The 14,347-nt window shown below is 33.1% G+C and overlaps 1 protein-coding gene across 2 annotated transcripts; it reads right to left on the bottom strand.

The window, feature by feature from the left end:
• Positions 1 to 6,819: 6,819 nt before the first annotated feature.
• LOC141720527 (iron-sulfur assembly protein IscA-like 2, mitochondrial) lies at positions 6,820 to 11,323 on the bottom strand. 2 transcript variants are annotated; one of them, XM_074522985.1, is made up of 5 exons: positions 10,934 to 11,323; positions 10,639 to 10,698; positions 10,179 to 10,303; positions 9,865 to 9,973; positions 6,820 to 7,169 (listed from the first exon to the last, which is right to left on the bottom strand). In XM_074522985.1, the coding sequence occupies exons 1-5, from the start codon at positions 11,105 to 11,107 to the stop codon at positions 7,107 to 7,109; spliced, it is 531 nt and encodes a 176-aa protein (XP_074379086.1). In that variant the 5' UTR covers positions 11,108 to 11,323; the 3' UTR covers positions 6,820 to 7,106. The 2 variants fall into 2 exon arrangements, with proteins under 2 accessions (XP_074379086.1, XP_074379087.1); XM_074522986.1 differs by lacking the exon at positions 10,639 to 10,698.
• Positions 11,324 to 14,347: the final 3,024 nt, after the last annotated feature.

Raw genomic sequence — 14,347 nt, 5'->3', positions numbered from 1 at the left:
CTAGCATAGGTTCATGTACGTTGTGCATGATTAGTGGGTAACTCTAACAGTTTTATTTGCCCTATGTAATCAAAAGGAATAACTTGCGCTTAAATCGTTGTGCTGTCAATTTCTGTAGACATATAGGAACTCAACATAATTGATGACTATTCAACTTCTATCTTAATTGTGGATGCTTGGTAGAATGGTATTAGTACAATGAAAGTTGGCTTTTATCAGTTTCGTGTTATTCGATTAATATCATCACTGTCACATGCTAAAGGTAATAACAATGGCTATTGAAGGAAGTAATAATGAAGTTGTGATCTCATGAGTGTTTTATTATTGATAATTTGAAGTGTTAGTTAAGTGATTAATTAAGTAGTTAATTGTAGTTAATATTTAATCAACAATCTTAAGTGTTAGTGTCTTAACATTGAGAAGTAATCATATATTGGTGAGTGAGTTTAATTAGACAATAATTTAGTCTGAGTCTCTGTGGGAACGAACTAGAAAGTATTCTATATTACTTGCGAACGCGTATACTTGCGTGAATATTAGTGCGTGATTTCGCCCTAACACCAGTACATACTGAAGAACCAGGTACAAATGCTGAAATTGATATTCATAACCTGATTGTGCCTGAGGTTTTGTACTTGGAAGCTCCACCAATTCAACTCACTCCACCAACAACATCAATTTTGGATGTTGATAAGAACCCGGCTGCAGATCATAATTTAGAGGATAATGTTGAAGCCTCTATAGCCTCACATACTGCTATTTTATCAGAGGATGTTGATACTGCAGGATCTACAAGTTCTAATGCTGCTAATGAAGAAATTACTGGTGAAGTTGCTGCAAATTTAGATGCTGATACAACTGGTCCATCAGGACATGCACCTCAACAAACTGTTCATACAGCTGATTTAGTCAAGAAGTTTGTTACAGGGGAAGCACCAGTACCTTGGAGTGAAACTTCTAGAGGAAAGGAGTGGACTAGAGAATGGAACTCAGTTAGTTTTGTTCCTTCTGAAAAGATTCTTGCTGAGCATCTTGCAAAAGCTGATAAAATGCTGATAAATGATGATTTCAAAGTACAGCTGAGAGTTACTGCATTGAGTACAAGGCACCTTCAAGGTCAACACTCAATAACTCATAACAAGGTGAATAAAATTCAAGAAAACTTGATCCAGCAAGATATTAATGTGAAACTTGAAAAGAACAGATTTTTCAAGCCAGCCTTTGACAGAATTGCCTACATTGAGAAAACTCAAGAGAAGCAACAAACTCAAATTGAAGAAATTCTGAAGAATCAAGCTTCTCACCAAAATCAACTCAATGAGATCCAATCCTCAGTGGAATTGCTTGTCTCTCTTCTATTACCTGCTGATACCAAAAAGGGGGAGAAAGTGATTAAGTCCAAATGCAAATCTATTCAGACACTGAAAGGAAAGGATGATGTAAATGATAACCAGGGAAACTCTGATAAGGGTAGAGGTCAAGGTCAAGGCAAAGGACTTTTGTCAAGTAAATCTAGAATTACAAGTCAAGGAACAAGTTTTGATATTGAGAGAAGAATAAGTTCTGATACTGGTAAAAGGATAAGTTCTGGTGAATATCTAGAACTTGATGAAGAAATTACAAAGCAGTTATTTCTTAAAAAAAATCCAGGAATGGACTTTGAGAGTCTAAAGGAAAAAGAAACTAGACTCAAAGCAGAAGGTGTCAAGACAAAATCTGAACCTTCTGTTGTTAAAAAGAAATTTCCAAAGCCTAAGGGTATTGTGATAAAGGAAAGAACAAGTTTTGAGGCAACCAAGGCCAAATCACAAATGGAAATTGATCCAAGGTCCAAGGACAAAGAAAAACTTGATGAACCTGTAAAGGTTTATATGCCAGTCATGGATGAAGAAATAATTGATGATGAAGCATATGCCAATCTTACTCTGATGCATTAGAAGATTTTTCAAGCAACCTCTGACATGGCTCATGTTGTTCAGAGTCAAGATATAGTAAGTTATGATATGACAGAGAAGCAAGCAACCTCTGACATAGCTCAAGTTGGCTTGATATCAGAAGATAAGGAAAAGGAAACCTCTGACATTGCTCATGTTAAACCTTCAAAGATACTCCTACCAGGATTCACCAAAGCTAAACAGACTCAACCTTTGAAGACTGTAACAAGTGGTTTTGAAGCCAAGTCAAAGATTTACAACTACTTAAATTCTGAAGTTTATACAGACTGAAGCTGTTATCAGAAGTTAAAGATGGTAAAGTTGAAAGGACTGCAAGTTGTAGTTATCTAGTCAAATTCTCATGCATTTGTACTTAATATTTTTGACATCATCAAATATCTGTTGAACTTGTATATTATGCTAATTTACAAGTTGGGGGAGATTGTTAGATATATTTGATAATGTCATGTGTAATATAATTTGTGTTTAGTTTTCAGATCTTACCTAACAGGACAAATCAGTACTTAACTGGAAATCAGCACTTATACTGAAGACAGAACTTAAGATATCAGAACTTAAGTTATCAGAACTTAAGGTTCAGAAGATATTTATCAGAAGATAATATCAGGACTTAAGATGACTTTCAGATAAGGCAGACGGTTGATTGAAAGGAAAGAAGATCGAGACTAAGACATAAAGAATTGTGCATGAAGAAGGAATTCTATGAAGAATAGAAATTATTGGAAGAAAAGATAACTAGTTGATATATTTTAGGAAGCAGAATTATATTTCATATCAATTAGAAGATTATCTTGTAACTGTGTAGTATATAAACACAGGCATAGAGTTTACACTATAAATGTTACGATTATCGAAGTTATTATTCTTTGTAACTCTAGCAGCTCTCGTGATAATTTGTTCATCACTGAGGGAGGACAGTTTCATATTGTAACAGAGTTTATTGTGTTGAATAAAATCTGTTTTCTGTTACTTGAGTTCTTATATTCGATTTGATTGTTCTATACACTGTATTCAACCCCCTTCTACAGTGTGTGTGACCTAACATTAACATTGAATAATAACCATACCATTGTTGCATAAGTACATTAATTGAAATTATCCTAAACCAGTCTCTGTGGGAACGAACTAGAATTAATTCTATATTACTTGCGATCGCGTATACTTGCATGAATATTAGTGCGTGTTTTCGTCCTAACAAGTTTTTGGCGTCGCTGCCGGGGAATCGATGTTAATTTTTAGTTTATGTGTTTGTCATCAGGGGTCGTTAAAGTTCATTAACTCAGATATTGTTACTTACTTGGGTACTTGTTGTATTTCAGGTACTCTAGAGAGCTTGTATGCATACGCGCCTTGATCTCGTAAGAGACCACTGGATAAAGCGGAGGAAGTAGTTGAAGAAGTTCTTGTTGAAGAGAAGGTTGAAGAAGTTTTTGTTGAGGAGAAAGTGGAAGAAGAAGCTCTAGTCATTATGGGAGATCAAGCAGCGAATCCTAAGGCTTTGATGGACTATTTCATTACCTTCAGAATCCGTACTTTCATCATTCCTCAGTACGGAATTAACCAGTGGTCCAAAAATCTGCCATATTTTCTTCATCCACTAATAACATTTTATTAAAACTATTACATGTACAGAAAAATGTTTAAATAAAAGGGAGAGATATACCCCAATAACAAACTAATTAAAATTCAACTTTTACATTTAGTAGCCATCTCCGTCATTTTCAAATCACAAATACTGTCACTTCTTCGATTTTGTTCAAGATTTGTTTCATGTAATAACTCAAAATTCAACTCTCCAGTAACATCTGACATGCTATTAGTATGTTGGGTATCATATATAGAAATTGTGATATCTGAGTAATGAATACAATTGAAGAAAATTATGTAATCCTTCTGCACGCAAAACCTTTTAAATAGTTCATTCAAACCATAAAATTTGCTTTCGGTAAACGAACAATTGAAACGTAATGATTTGGCTCCAATGATTGTTAAGGTAACAGAACTGGTAATGTATTTCCCGTATGCGTTCACAAACACACGTGAAAGTTCCTAAAATGAAACACAGATTAGTATTTTAGTGAATGTAATTAATTTGTAATAAGTTATTATTGTTTAATTTAGTTCACTTACAAGTTCTGTAGTTCTAACAGCAGTTTTACTTATATACTTGAAGAACCTAAAGTTCGAAGACAACGGTTAATCACCTGCTAAACGGTGTTAATGTAAGAGACATTTGTTATATTACAGAGTATATAATTAGTGTAATTTATTTTTTAATAATTAGAGTATCAGGGTTTACCAGGCACATATTTACCCGGGGAAGTAGTTTCCCTGTGAAAAACACAAACACCATAACTGCACTCATTTTTAGTCTTCCTAAATATTAGAGTATCCCCTACTTCTATACCCGCCGCTTCCACAAAATTAAGCCAATAATTTCCAAACAGAACACACCCATCTTTCCATTTTATATCAATACTGCAAAAAAATTTCTCAAATCCAAGTCTTATCATGTAACAGCTTCTAGGTAGATAAAGTTTTGTACATGCATTTTCTGAGAGTACCTAAATTATTTACACATTTATTAGATACAAGAACACACTTAAAAAAATAAATTCTTACAAAACATGACTTACAGCTATGAATTTACCCCCAATTATATGTTGCGGCTTGATCACCATTTTGTATAGGCCACAGACCATATCCAATCAATGCATTATACAAAAATGTAGATTGAAGCTTATCTACCTCAACATTATTGCACAGACAAGCACCAGAAGTAATAACAACATTCACAGGATACTTAATCTCAATTGCATAAGGGTTATATATTTCAATTATAAACTTACAAATACCAGTATAGTGCAATAATAGAAGATGATACGGTTTAATAATATAATAATCCACCATATCCTCCAAATCCTCAGTGTATTCAAATCTATCATCAATTCGAACGCTCCAAGTTTTATCCGAATTAACATGCAATGGTACATTTTTTAGGAGAACTCTCCTCAAACGCGAGGAGAAGGCAACCAATAACTCCTGCAAAGAAATAAACAAGGATTAGCTAATTAGACAATTGGCGACAGTAAACAACCCAAATACAAACACAAAATCAAAAAATTCTTACCAGCTTCCCGCGCTTATACCGTTCAATCCAATTAGTATAAACAAAACTGATTTGTGAGTCTCCTACATCCATTTTGGGGAAGAAATTTGAACGATAAAAGAAAGGGAGATTCCTTTTTTACATGTATATCATCTTAATTGACAAATATTTTTGTACAAGTCAACTGAGTAGTTGGAGGTTTCTTGCCTTAAATGTTCATTTAATTCAAATGTCATTTTGTACACAGTTATTTCAAGTCAATTTTTATCCTAATTAATAAATTTTTATTTATTATATTTTGGAGTACCTAGTTTCAATGTCCAATATTGCTACTATAATGCCATTTTAACATTTTAATTAAATGAAAAGGAATTTTCTACTAAGCCAATTAAATGTACTTAATAATAGAAAATATTATAAAGAAATTGTTTAGCGTAGGGGCCTCAATGACTAGTATTGATTAGAGCCCTTGCTTTCTATTTATTGTTCTAAATCTGATAAAATCATGTTTAAGAAAAATCAAAAGCAATGAAGAACAGTCTATCTATGCACCGATAAATTTTTGAAGAGGTTTAGAATTCAAGTTTAATTTAATAAGTGTTTAATATATATGATCCTTTTTTTTTACATTGCTGAATATATATGATATAACGATTTGTGTTTTGCTACTATGCCAAGAAATGTTGAATACGAAACTAATTGAATATTTATTTACTAGTACCAAAATAGCTGTAAGGTTCCACACTTGCCAAGTAAAAATGAAAAGCAACTAAAACTTCATTTATTAATTTATAATTAACGAGGAAAATGTTTACAAAATCTCCCTTTTTATACTACCAACATATTCCTTGCTCCTTGTCTCCCGTTTTCCTTTCCAATTACCTCTACCGGAACCCTTGCTTTCCAACCAGAACCCCGTCCGCAGGCTGACCTTGCGGATATATTTTGTATGCACGGGTAGGGATGTCAAACGGATAATTCGGATACAGATCTACCTATATCCGTATCCGGATCCGAATCCGAAAATTCATATCCGTATCCGTATCCAAATCCGGAAATATTTAAAGAATAATATCCGAATCCGGATCCGACGGATACTATCCGGATCCGGATATCCAGATCCGATTTTCAATCAAATTTTTTTATTTTATATTAAATATTAAAAAAAATAGAAAAAATATAGTAAAAATTAAAAAATTATTTTTTAAAATTAAAATAAGAGATAAAGTAATTTAATCATATTTTAATTTTTCAAAAAATTAAATTTATTTATTTTTTCAATATAATTGTTATCTTTAAATTGTGGAATTCAAATGATTTTTTCTACATGTCTATAAAATTTTATAAACATAATATATCCGTATATATGTTTATATATATATGTATGTATATATACACATAAACACACTATAAATTTAATATAATATATTTTTATATTATTTAAATATTCAAGTATAAAATATATTTATTCGGATGCGGATATTATCGGATACGAATATGCCTATATCCGTATCCGTATCCGTAATTGTCGAATTCGAATACGGATAATATCCGATTTATATCGGATACGGATAATATCCGCTTTATTTCGAATACGCATGCGGATTTTTCGGAGAATCTTTTTGACAGCCCTATGCACAGGTAGCAGCCTATGTCAGTTAAAACATCAGAGAATACATAGAACAGACCCAACATCAAATGCCGGCTAAATAATATTGGAGAACATAAAGAATCAGTCCAGACTGGAAGTTACACTTGTAGTAAAATATGTTCTCGTATAAATTCTGTTAAAAAAAGTGCCAGTTAATAAGACATCAAGCTTTGCACACTATACTAAGCTGTATTATAAGATATAAAGGAATTAATCCCCAAAAAATTGTATATACACCCAGGCTAAACTGTATCTTTTTACACTGAGTGCAACGTTTTACAATTCACTTATCAAATGAATATGGCAAGTCTTACTTCGTACACGCGAAGCCAGCCAATGATATTTCACTATTATGCTCTTAAAATTGATGCTTTTTGGTATCGACAACTATTTATCCTACCATGAAGGAACTTTTACAGCTACATCCACCAACTGCACTTGGATTTGATGCAACCTGCACATACCAACGTTTAAATTTAGGCAACATTTATAAATCATGAAACTGCAAGGATAGAGATGATCAGATATATACATAGTGAGTTTGAACATCTATTCTTGGTCAAAAGTATCTAATTTTTTCAAAGATCAGCAGCAAAAATACAGATCTAATTCACCCAAAAATCCTAGCTTTTACAAGCATTTATTTGCCAAAAAGTTGATGATCGAAGGGGTTTCCAAATCTTATATTTCTCGATAACAACATTTTGATAAATTGCTAAGTAATTTTGATGATTGGAGATTTTGCAGAATTGTAGATGAAGATTTATAAAAATGGAGTGAGTTGGGAAACTGATCCACTATAGTTGATTTTTAAAGTGAAATATTATGTAGGACTAGTTGATCTTAACTATATTCTATATAATGGTAGAAAGTAAGAAAAGGACTAGTTTTCTTTATTATTAGTATTATAAATTGGTGGTTAAGTATTAAGATTTTACTCCTCTATATAGGGACATAAAAAGATGTAACCTTTTATTATAAAAAAGACTATTATAATTATTTGATCAAATTGAGATTGTTCTTTCTCTCTTGTTATGGCTTGCGAGCCCTGAAAACTCTTCTCTTCCGAGGTTCTGCAGTTGAGAATCCTAAATGTAATGGTTCTCAGATTACATTAGGGCTTGGGAAATTTTACGATTAATTCACTCAATTCTATCTATACTTTGTTTTTTCCTTTTTGTCCTGCATCAGTAGGTCCAGTTTGAAGCTCAAGTAAAATGCTAGTATAGTTATCACTCGTTTGTTTTTCGATGTAGGTGGTAAGGTAATTTGTTATGTGTTCATCTAGGACTATAACAAGTTAGCTGATAGCTGTCGCTATGTATTTATTATAACACAAAAATGGCTTGTATATAAAAAGGGAAGGCCTACTAGCTTGTTTAGAAATAAAAGAGAGAGCCTAGGAAAACTGAGAAAGGCTTCTAAGCAAAATTTTGAAAATGAAAATTATATAGGTCTGACAGTGTCTATATTACAATTTCTACCACTGAAAGTTCAGGATCAAATTCTTATACTAGAATCTGTACAACAATGTGAAATTCTTTATTCGTAACTCTGGGACTAAATTCCTTCCCTCAAAATTCGTTCCGTACTTACATAGTCCCTCAAAAAATATCATTTTCATATATGATCCTTAAAGAGTAGGCAGAAAGATATTAAGAATTTCTTAAATGAAGTATAGTGCAATTGATATGAAAATAGATAGTAAGAGGTATAACTGAGCAGATAATGAAACTTGAACTCTCTATACTCTATATATTCAATTTCTATCGAAGATAAACCAAAGCTGTGATGTTAATAACCATCTAGAGGAATTCTTAAATAAAGTATAGTGCAATTGATATGCAAATTTATAGTAACAGGTATAACTGAAGAGAAAATGAAACTTGAATTCTCTCCATTCTCTATATTCAATTGCTATCGAAGCTAAACCAAAGCCGTGATGTTAATAATATGAGACCATCTAGAGGAACTGCAAGCCCCTCCCTGGCCCAATATCCCTCCCTACATCCCTCTAAGTCCTTGCTCATACGTTCAATGTTCTTGGCTCTTAAATTTTACTGCGAGATATCCTTCCTAATTGAATAATATTGTAATACATGCGGAACCTTTATAGAAAATTTATATATATGCCCATAAATACCAAGTCTTAAAGGTTATCTATCCATGAAATATTAAAATATCAGATCTTACCCTCTACAAACCAAGCTTGTTAAGTTCACAAGTCGAGCCTAGGTGTCCAAGTACCTTCAAATTTATTAGTCGACAAGTCGCCCGACTAGTCGTAAAAAGTCGAAAAATAGTCGACATACATATATTTAGAGTAATTATAATATATAACATTAGTGAACACATATCAATTCCAGAATTCAAATAAAACTAAAAAACACAATAATGCATCAAAGAGTCAAATACACTAAACAAACACAATCATGCATCAATGAGATCGGAGATGGAGATGAAGGCAGTTGGAGATGATGACTTTAGGTTTCAATTAAAAATCACGTAAGTTTTATTAAAATACCCTAATTTTTAATACCCATGGACGCCAAACTGAACAAGTCGTGGGTCGACTTTCTCTGCTATGTCGACTTGCCGACTAGTCGTCGACTAGTCGGCGACTTGACAACCATGCTACAAAATAAATCTAGCTAATTTGTAGGCCGTGTGCAATGGAACTAAAGGAACACTGTAAAGGGTACATGCGAAATCTATGGGGTTTAATACTGTAGGGAAATCTAAGTCTGAGAGGCCAGGTGATAGCAATTAGCTTCATAAGCTCTAAATTTACTGGATTCCCAATGATCTTCTATACTTGCAGAATATAAGAATATCAGTCGTACATATTATAAAATAATGCTAAAATGATCTACATTTTTTAGGTATAGATCCAACAAATAACAATGAAGTTGATGTATGTGTTCTTGTAAGCAGATAAGAGCCATTAATATGATTGATGCATAAACGCAGACTACAGGTACACTTTTGAACACCCATTGCTCTCAATTATCGTTTTGAATACAGTACATGCAATAAATCAAGATTTTAATCCAAGGGCTATCCACCAGAAATGCATACTTGAGACATCCAAATATGCAGGTAATGAAAGAGATGACGTGTAACATGAACATGCAAGACAACCAACTTACTTGAAATGCAGATCGTATCAGTTCCTCCACATAATCAACAGTTGAGCCTTTTACAAAGTCGTATGAAATGTTATCTACCACCAGTTTAACACCGTCTCTCTCAAAAATCCTGAAGAGATAAGATATAGAAATAAACTAGTAAAGAATAATGCGAATGACCTCAAAAGTTAATGACTTAATTTAACCTGTGGAAAGTGCACAAAAACAAGTCCTATATTCAGGAGAGGATACTGCCCAAATTGGTTAGACTGACACTGAGCTCGTCATTCGTATAGAGCAAAACTTAGTAAGACAGTAAAATAAGCTGAAATAACCTGTCATCTGAATTAGTCTTATCATCTAGTGCGAAGTTATATTGGAACCCAGAACATCCACCAGCTTCTATGCTTAATCGAAGCATTTTCTCCTTGTCCTCATCTACTTGTAACTCTTTCATTCTCTGCCAAGCATTTTTAAAGCCAATCAGATCTATCAACAAATGATTGCCTAATAAGGTAGATGAAATTTTAAAATTATATATACAAGCTACTTTCTCATCCAAAAGAAATGAGGTTCTAAATGTTTCTTTATACTTTAAAATAACCAACAAGCTTGTATCCATCACTTGTAAGTTTTATCCTATATTATCACAAACTCTGGTACGTGAAGGTGGATCCATGTGTTGAATTCTCAATCTTAAAAAAATTTAGGATTCTTGCAAATGATCAAAAATTGGGCACGAGAAAGTGACCAGGCACATATTAACCAAAAGGACAATGTAAAAGCAAATATCACATTTAATTTGATAAATGTCATAATGAAGCATTTCAAATTCGAGCATCTCGTCCTCCGCTCCTGACAAAGGAATGTCATATTTGTCAAACATACGGCAGGCTTATTACATAATTAGAGAGCAAAAGCAAAATACCTAGGCTATTATACTTAAAATCATATCGACGTAACACAAACTATGATGTAATACATAGAAACAAGCAGGCATATAAAACTACAAATCCTATTCGAATGAGAAAAGAATAAAAACACAATTAAAAAGAAGCGAATAACAAAAATAAGAGAGGGAAATAGTTACCCTAACAAAACTATCAGTCATATGAATAGATTCGGAGGATTGAGGTTCGGAGAGAGGCTGGGTGGAAGAAGAAGAAGAAAATCGTGTAATTAAAATTCTATTATTCCGACGAATTCGAGCTGTAATAAACGGAACAGCACGATTAATCAGTGATCGGGAAGATGAAGAAGACATAGTTAGTTAGTTAGTTAGTTAAAGGGAGGGCATGTGATTAATCTGGGAAAAGAGGGGCGGTGTAGATGTCTGAACAAAATTGAATGGTTTTGGGGATTATTTGGGTCTGGATGTGTGGGCGGTGTTTGAAGAAAGAAATGTTAGAATTGGCCTTTGCTTATGTTTTGATTCTTTCTGCGTCTTATGTTTCACACACCAACTAATCATCCTTCATCTCTCTTCCGTTTACCACTTCATTAATCCCATTTTATTTTATTTATAAACGATATTCAGCCGATTAAACTGATGGAATTGATTTTTTTTTTATATATATATAATTTTAGTTATCATTTAAAAATTAACATTAAACCAAAATTACTTTTTTAAATTCAATAATATGATATTACAATTTTTTTGTAAATATATTGAACATGAAACTGTGAGTAGATTATATGTCATTTTCCATATAAGTTAAATAAACAACTTTTTTCCTTTCTAGTATTGTATAATTTTTCTATACATCATTTATACGAAATACTTAAAGAAAATCAGTTTCATAAAAATACAGGATGAGTATACATTTACGTAAATTATGAAATAATAACTCCCCGCAAATAATTTACACGTGAGTCATTCAATTTAAAGAACTTGACATCACACGATTATACAACTTCTAAACACAATTCTAATTTTAACAAAGCAAAAAATTACCACGATATGTGGGTTCATTTGGAAGGCTCTTAATGAGCTGGTGTGGAGCTATAAATATCAACACATAAAGTCGATTATAGTGTAAACAATGCAGGAAGCAGGAGAAATGTCTAGATTAATTTATCAACAAACAGGATTCGCTTATCAATGTAATGGAGCTATTACTTAGGTCAAGTAGAAGAGTCTATAATATAATCAAGGTAAAAGGTGATGGTGCTATATTTAGTGAACATAATGTGTTTGGAATTGACATGGTGGCTCGTGATTCTGCAGGTGCTCTGACTCTTGCAAAATCTGCAAGCTTTTATGGTGGTGTTAATGCGGAGTTTGCAGAAGCCATTACAATCAGAGAAGCTCTTAATTGAATTAAAAAAGCAACGTTGGTCATAAGTGATTGTATAGTCAGATTGCTCAGTGGTGATACAGGAAATCGTCAGATTGCTCAGTGGTGATACAAGAAATCGGAAGTAAGGCCAAAATAATGTCTTCATTTGGTCGAATTATTGATGAATGCATAGATATGTTGCGAGCATCAAACACATCAAATTATATATATTTGAGATGTCATGTGTAATCTGTTGTTTTTAGTTTCAGAACTTAATATCAGGATTTACTGGAAATCAGAACTTAATGAAGTCTGAACTTATATCAGAACTTAAGATCGTCAGGATTTATATCAGGATTTAAGTGCAGATACTTCAGATTAGGAAAGCAACTGATCTACAGAAAAGGATTGTGACTAAAACATTAGAATATATGCATGAAGATTTAGAAGACTAGAAGACTTGTGGAAGAAGATATCTGATTGATATATTTTAGGAGACAGAATTATATTTCATATCAATTAAAAGATATCTTGTAACTGTGTACTATATAAACACAACTTAGGGTTTACACTATATGTGTTATCATTATCGAGAACATTATACATTGTAACCTAGCAGCACTTAATGATATTATTCATCACTAAGAGAGAACAACTGTTCTATTATAACAGAGTTTATTGAATATATTTGATTATTGTTACACACTTGTGTTCGAAATCGATTTGATTGTATAAATACTATATTCAACCCCCTTCTATAGTGTTGTGTGACCTAACAAGTGGTATCAAAGCCTTTCTGTTAACACACATACAGTAAAATTCAAACAATCAATCATGTCTGAAGAAACACAAACTCCAACTAAGCCCACCAAAACTCAAGATACTTAAAACACTCAAACCCACAGTCGATATGAGACTATTAGGGTTTTCATACTAAGACCATCTGAGTATCCCATATGGAAAGTGAAGATGACTATGTTTCTTGAAGCTACAGATCCAAATTACCTTGATAGAATTAATGAAGGGCCATATAAGCCTACCAAGCTCTCTGTTGCAGTTGCTGATCAACCAGCAAAGACCATACCAAAGGAGAAAGGTGAATACAGAAGATATCTCATCTATTGCCAAGGATGCAAGGGTAGGGTATTTGCTACATAGTGCAATTGATAATGTCATGTCAAACAGGGTAATTGGATGTAAGATTACAAAGGAGATATGAGATGTTTTGGAAACAAGATGCCAGGGAACTGATGCAATCAAAAAGAATAGGAAGACTATACTCACTCAAGCGTATGAGCACTTTGACTCAAAAGCTGATGAGTCATTAACTGATTTATATGACAGGTTTACCAAACTCTTGAATGATCTGTCACTGGGGGACATGAAATATGATCTTGAAGATTTAAATCTAAAATTCCTTTTAGCTCTTCCTGAAAATTGGGATTTGAAGTCTACTACCATAAGAGACAACTATGACCTTACTGAAACTACTCTTGATGAAATTTATGGTATGAAATTTATCATGAACTTGAGATGGATCAAAGGAGCAAGAGGCATGGAAGAAAGTCAAGGACAGTTGCTCTTAAAGTTGAGGAGAAATCTCCTAAAATGGTTGTCTCAAAGAGGGGCAAAGGAAAGGCTCTCATCATAAAGTCTGATTCAGAATTATCAGATTCTGATGATGATGATTCAGAAACTGAAAGTTTATCTGAAGTGGATGTTGATGCAGAGATGATGCAACTGTGTGCTCTTATGGTGAAGGGTATCACAAAGATAGCCTACAGGAAATTCAGAAAGGGCAAGAAGTTTTCCAGAAAAGGTGGAAGTTCTGAAAAGAAAAGGATTCAGAAAGTCTGAAGGCAAAGGAGGAAAGTCTGACAGAGAAGACAACTCAAATGTCAAATGCTACAATTGTGGTGAAAGAGGCCATATATCTCCTGACTGCAAGAAAGGAAAAAGTGATAAAGGCAATGCACTTGTCACAAAGAAGAAAAGCTGGACAGACACTTCAGATTTTGAAGATGAGGTGAACTATGCATTGATAGAAAATGCTGATAGCAGTCCTGAAACTGCTGAATTGAAGGTACCTCAAACAACTTATGTTTTTCATACTGATGATATTACTGAGTTGAGATTATATCTTAAAACCATGTTCATTAGTTTTAGAGATCAGACTTTAACAAATGAAAGATTAACATCTGAAAGTCTTGCTCTTAGAAACAGAA

This window comes from Apium graveolens, chromosome 4 (genome assembly GCF_009905375.1).
Source record: "Apium graveolens cultivar Ventura chromosome 4, ASM990537v1, whole genome shotgun sequence".
In the NCBI taxonomy this organism is placed as follows: Eukaryota; Viridiplantae; Streptophyta; class Magnoliopsida; order Apiales; family Apiaceae; genus Apium; species Apium graveolens.
This window is presented reverse-complemented; position numbering and strand designations above follow the sequence as displayed.

Bases quoted from the DNA above. Each gene is read 5' to 3' on its own strand.
- LOC141720527 (XM_074522985.1), bottom strand. From the start codon at position 11,107: ATGTCTTCTTCATCTTCCCGATCACTGATTAATCGTGCTGTTCCGTTT. The intron at 10,699-10,933 runs GTAACTATTTCC...TTCCTTTGTCAG, and splicing joins TGACTGATAGTTTTGTTAGG to GAGCGGAGGACGAGATGCTC. The intron at 10,304-10,638 runs GTGATATTTGCT...AATGCTTGGCAG, and splicing joins TGACATTTATCAAATTAAAT to AGAATGAAAGAGTTACAAGT.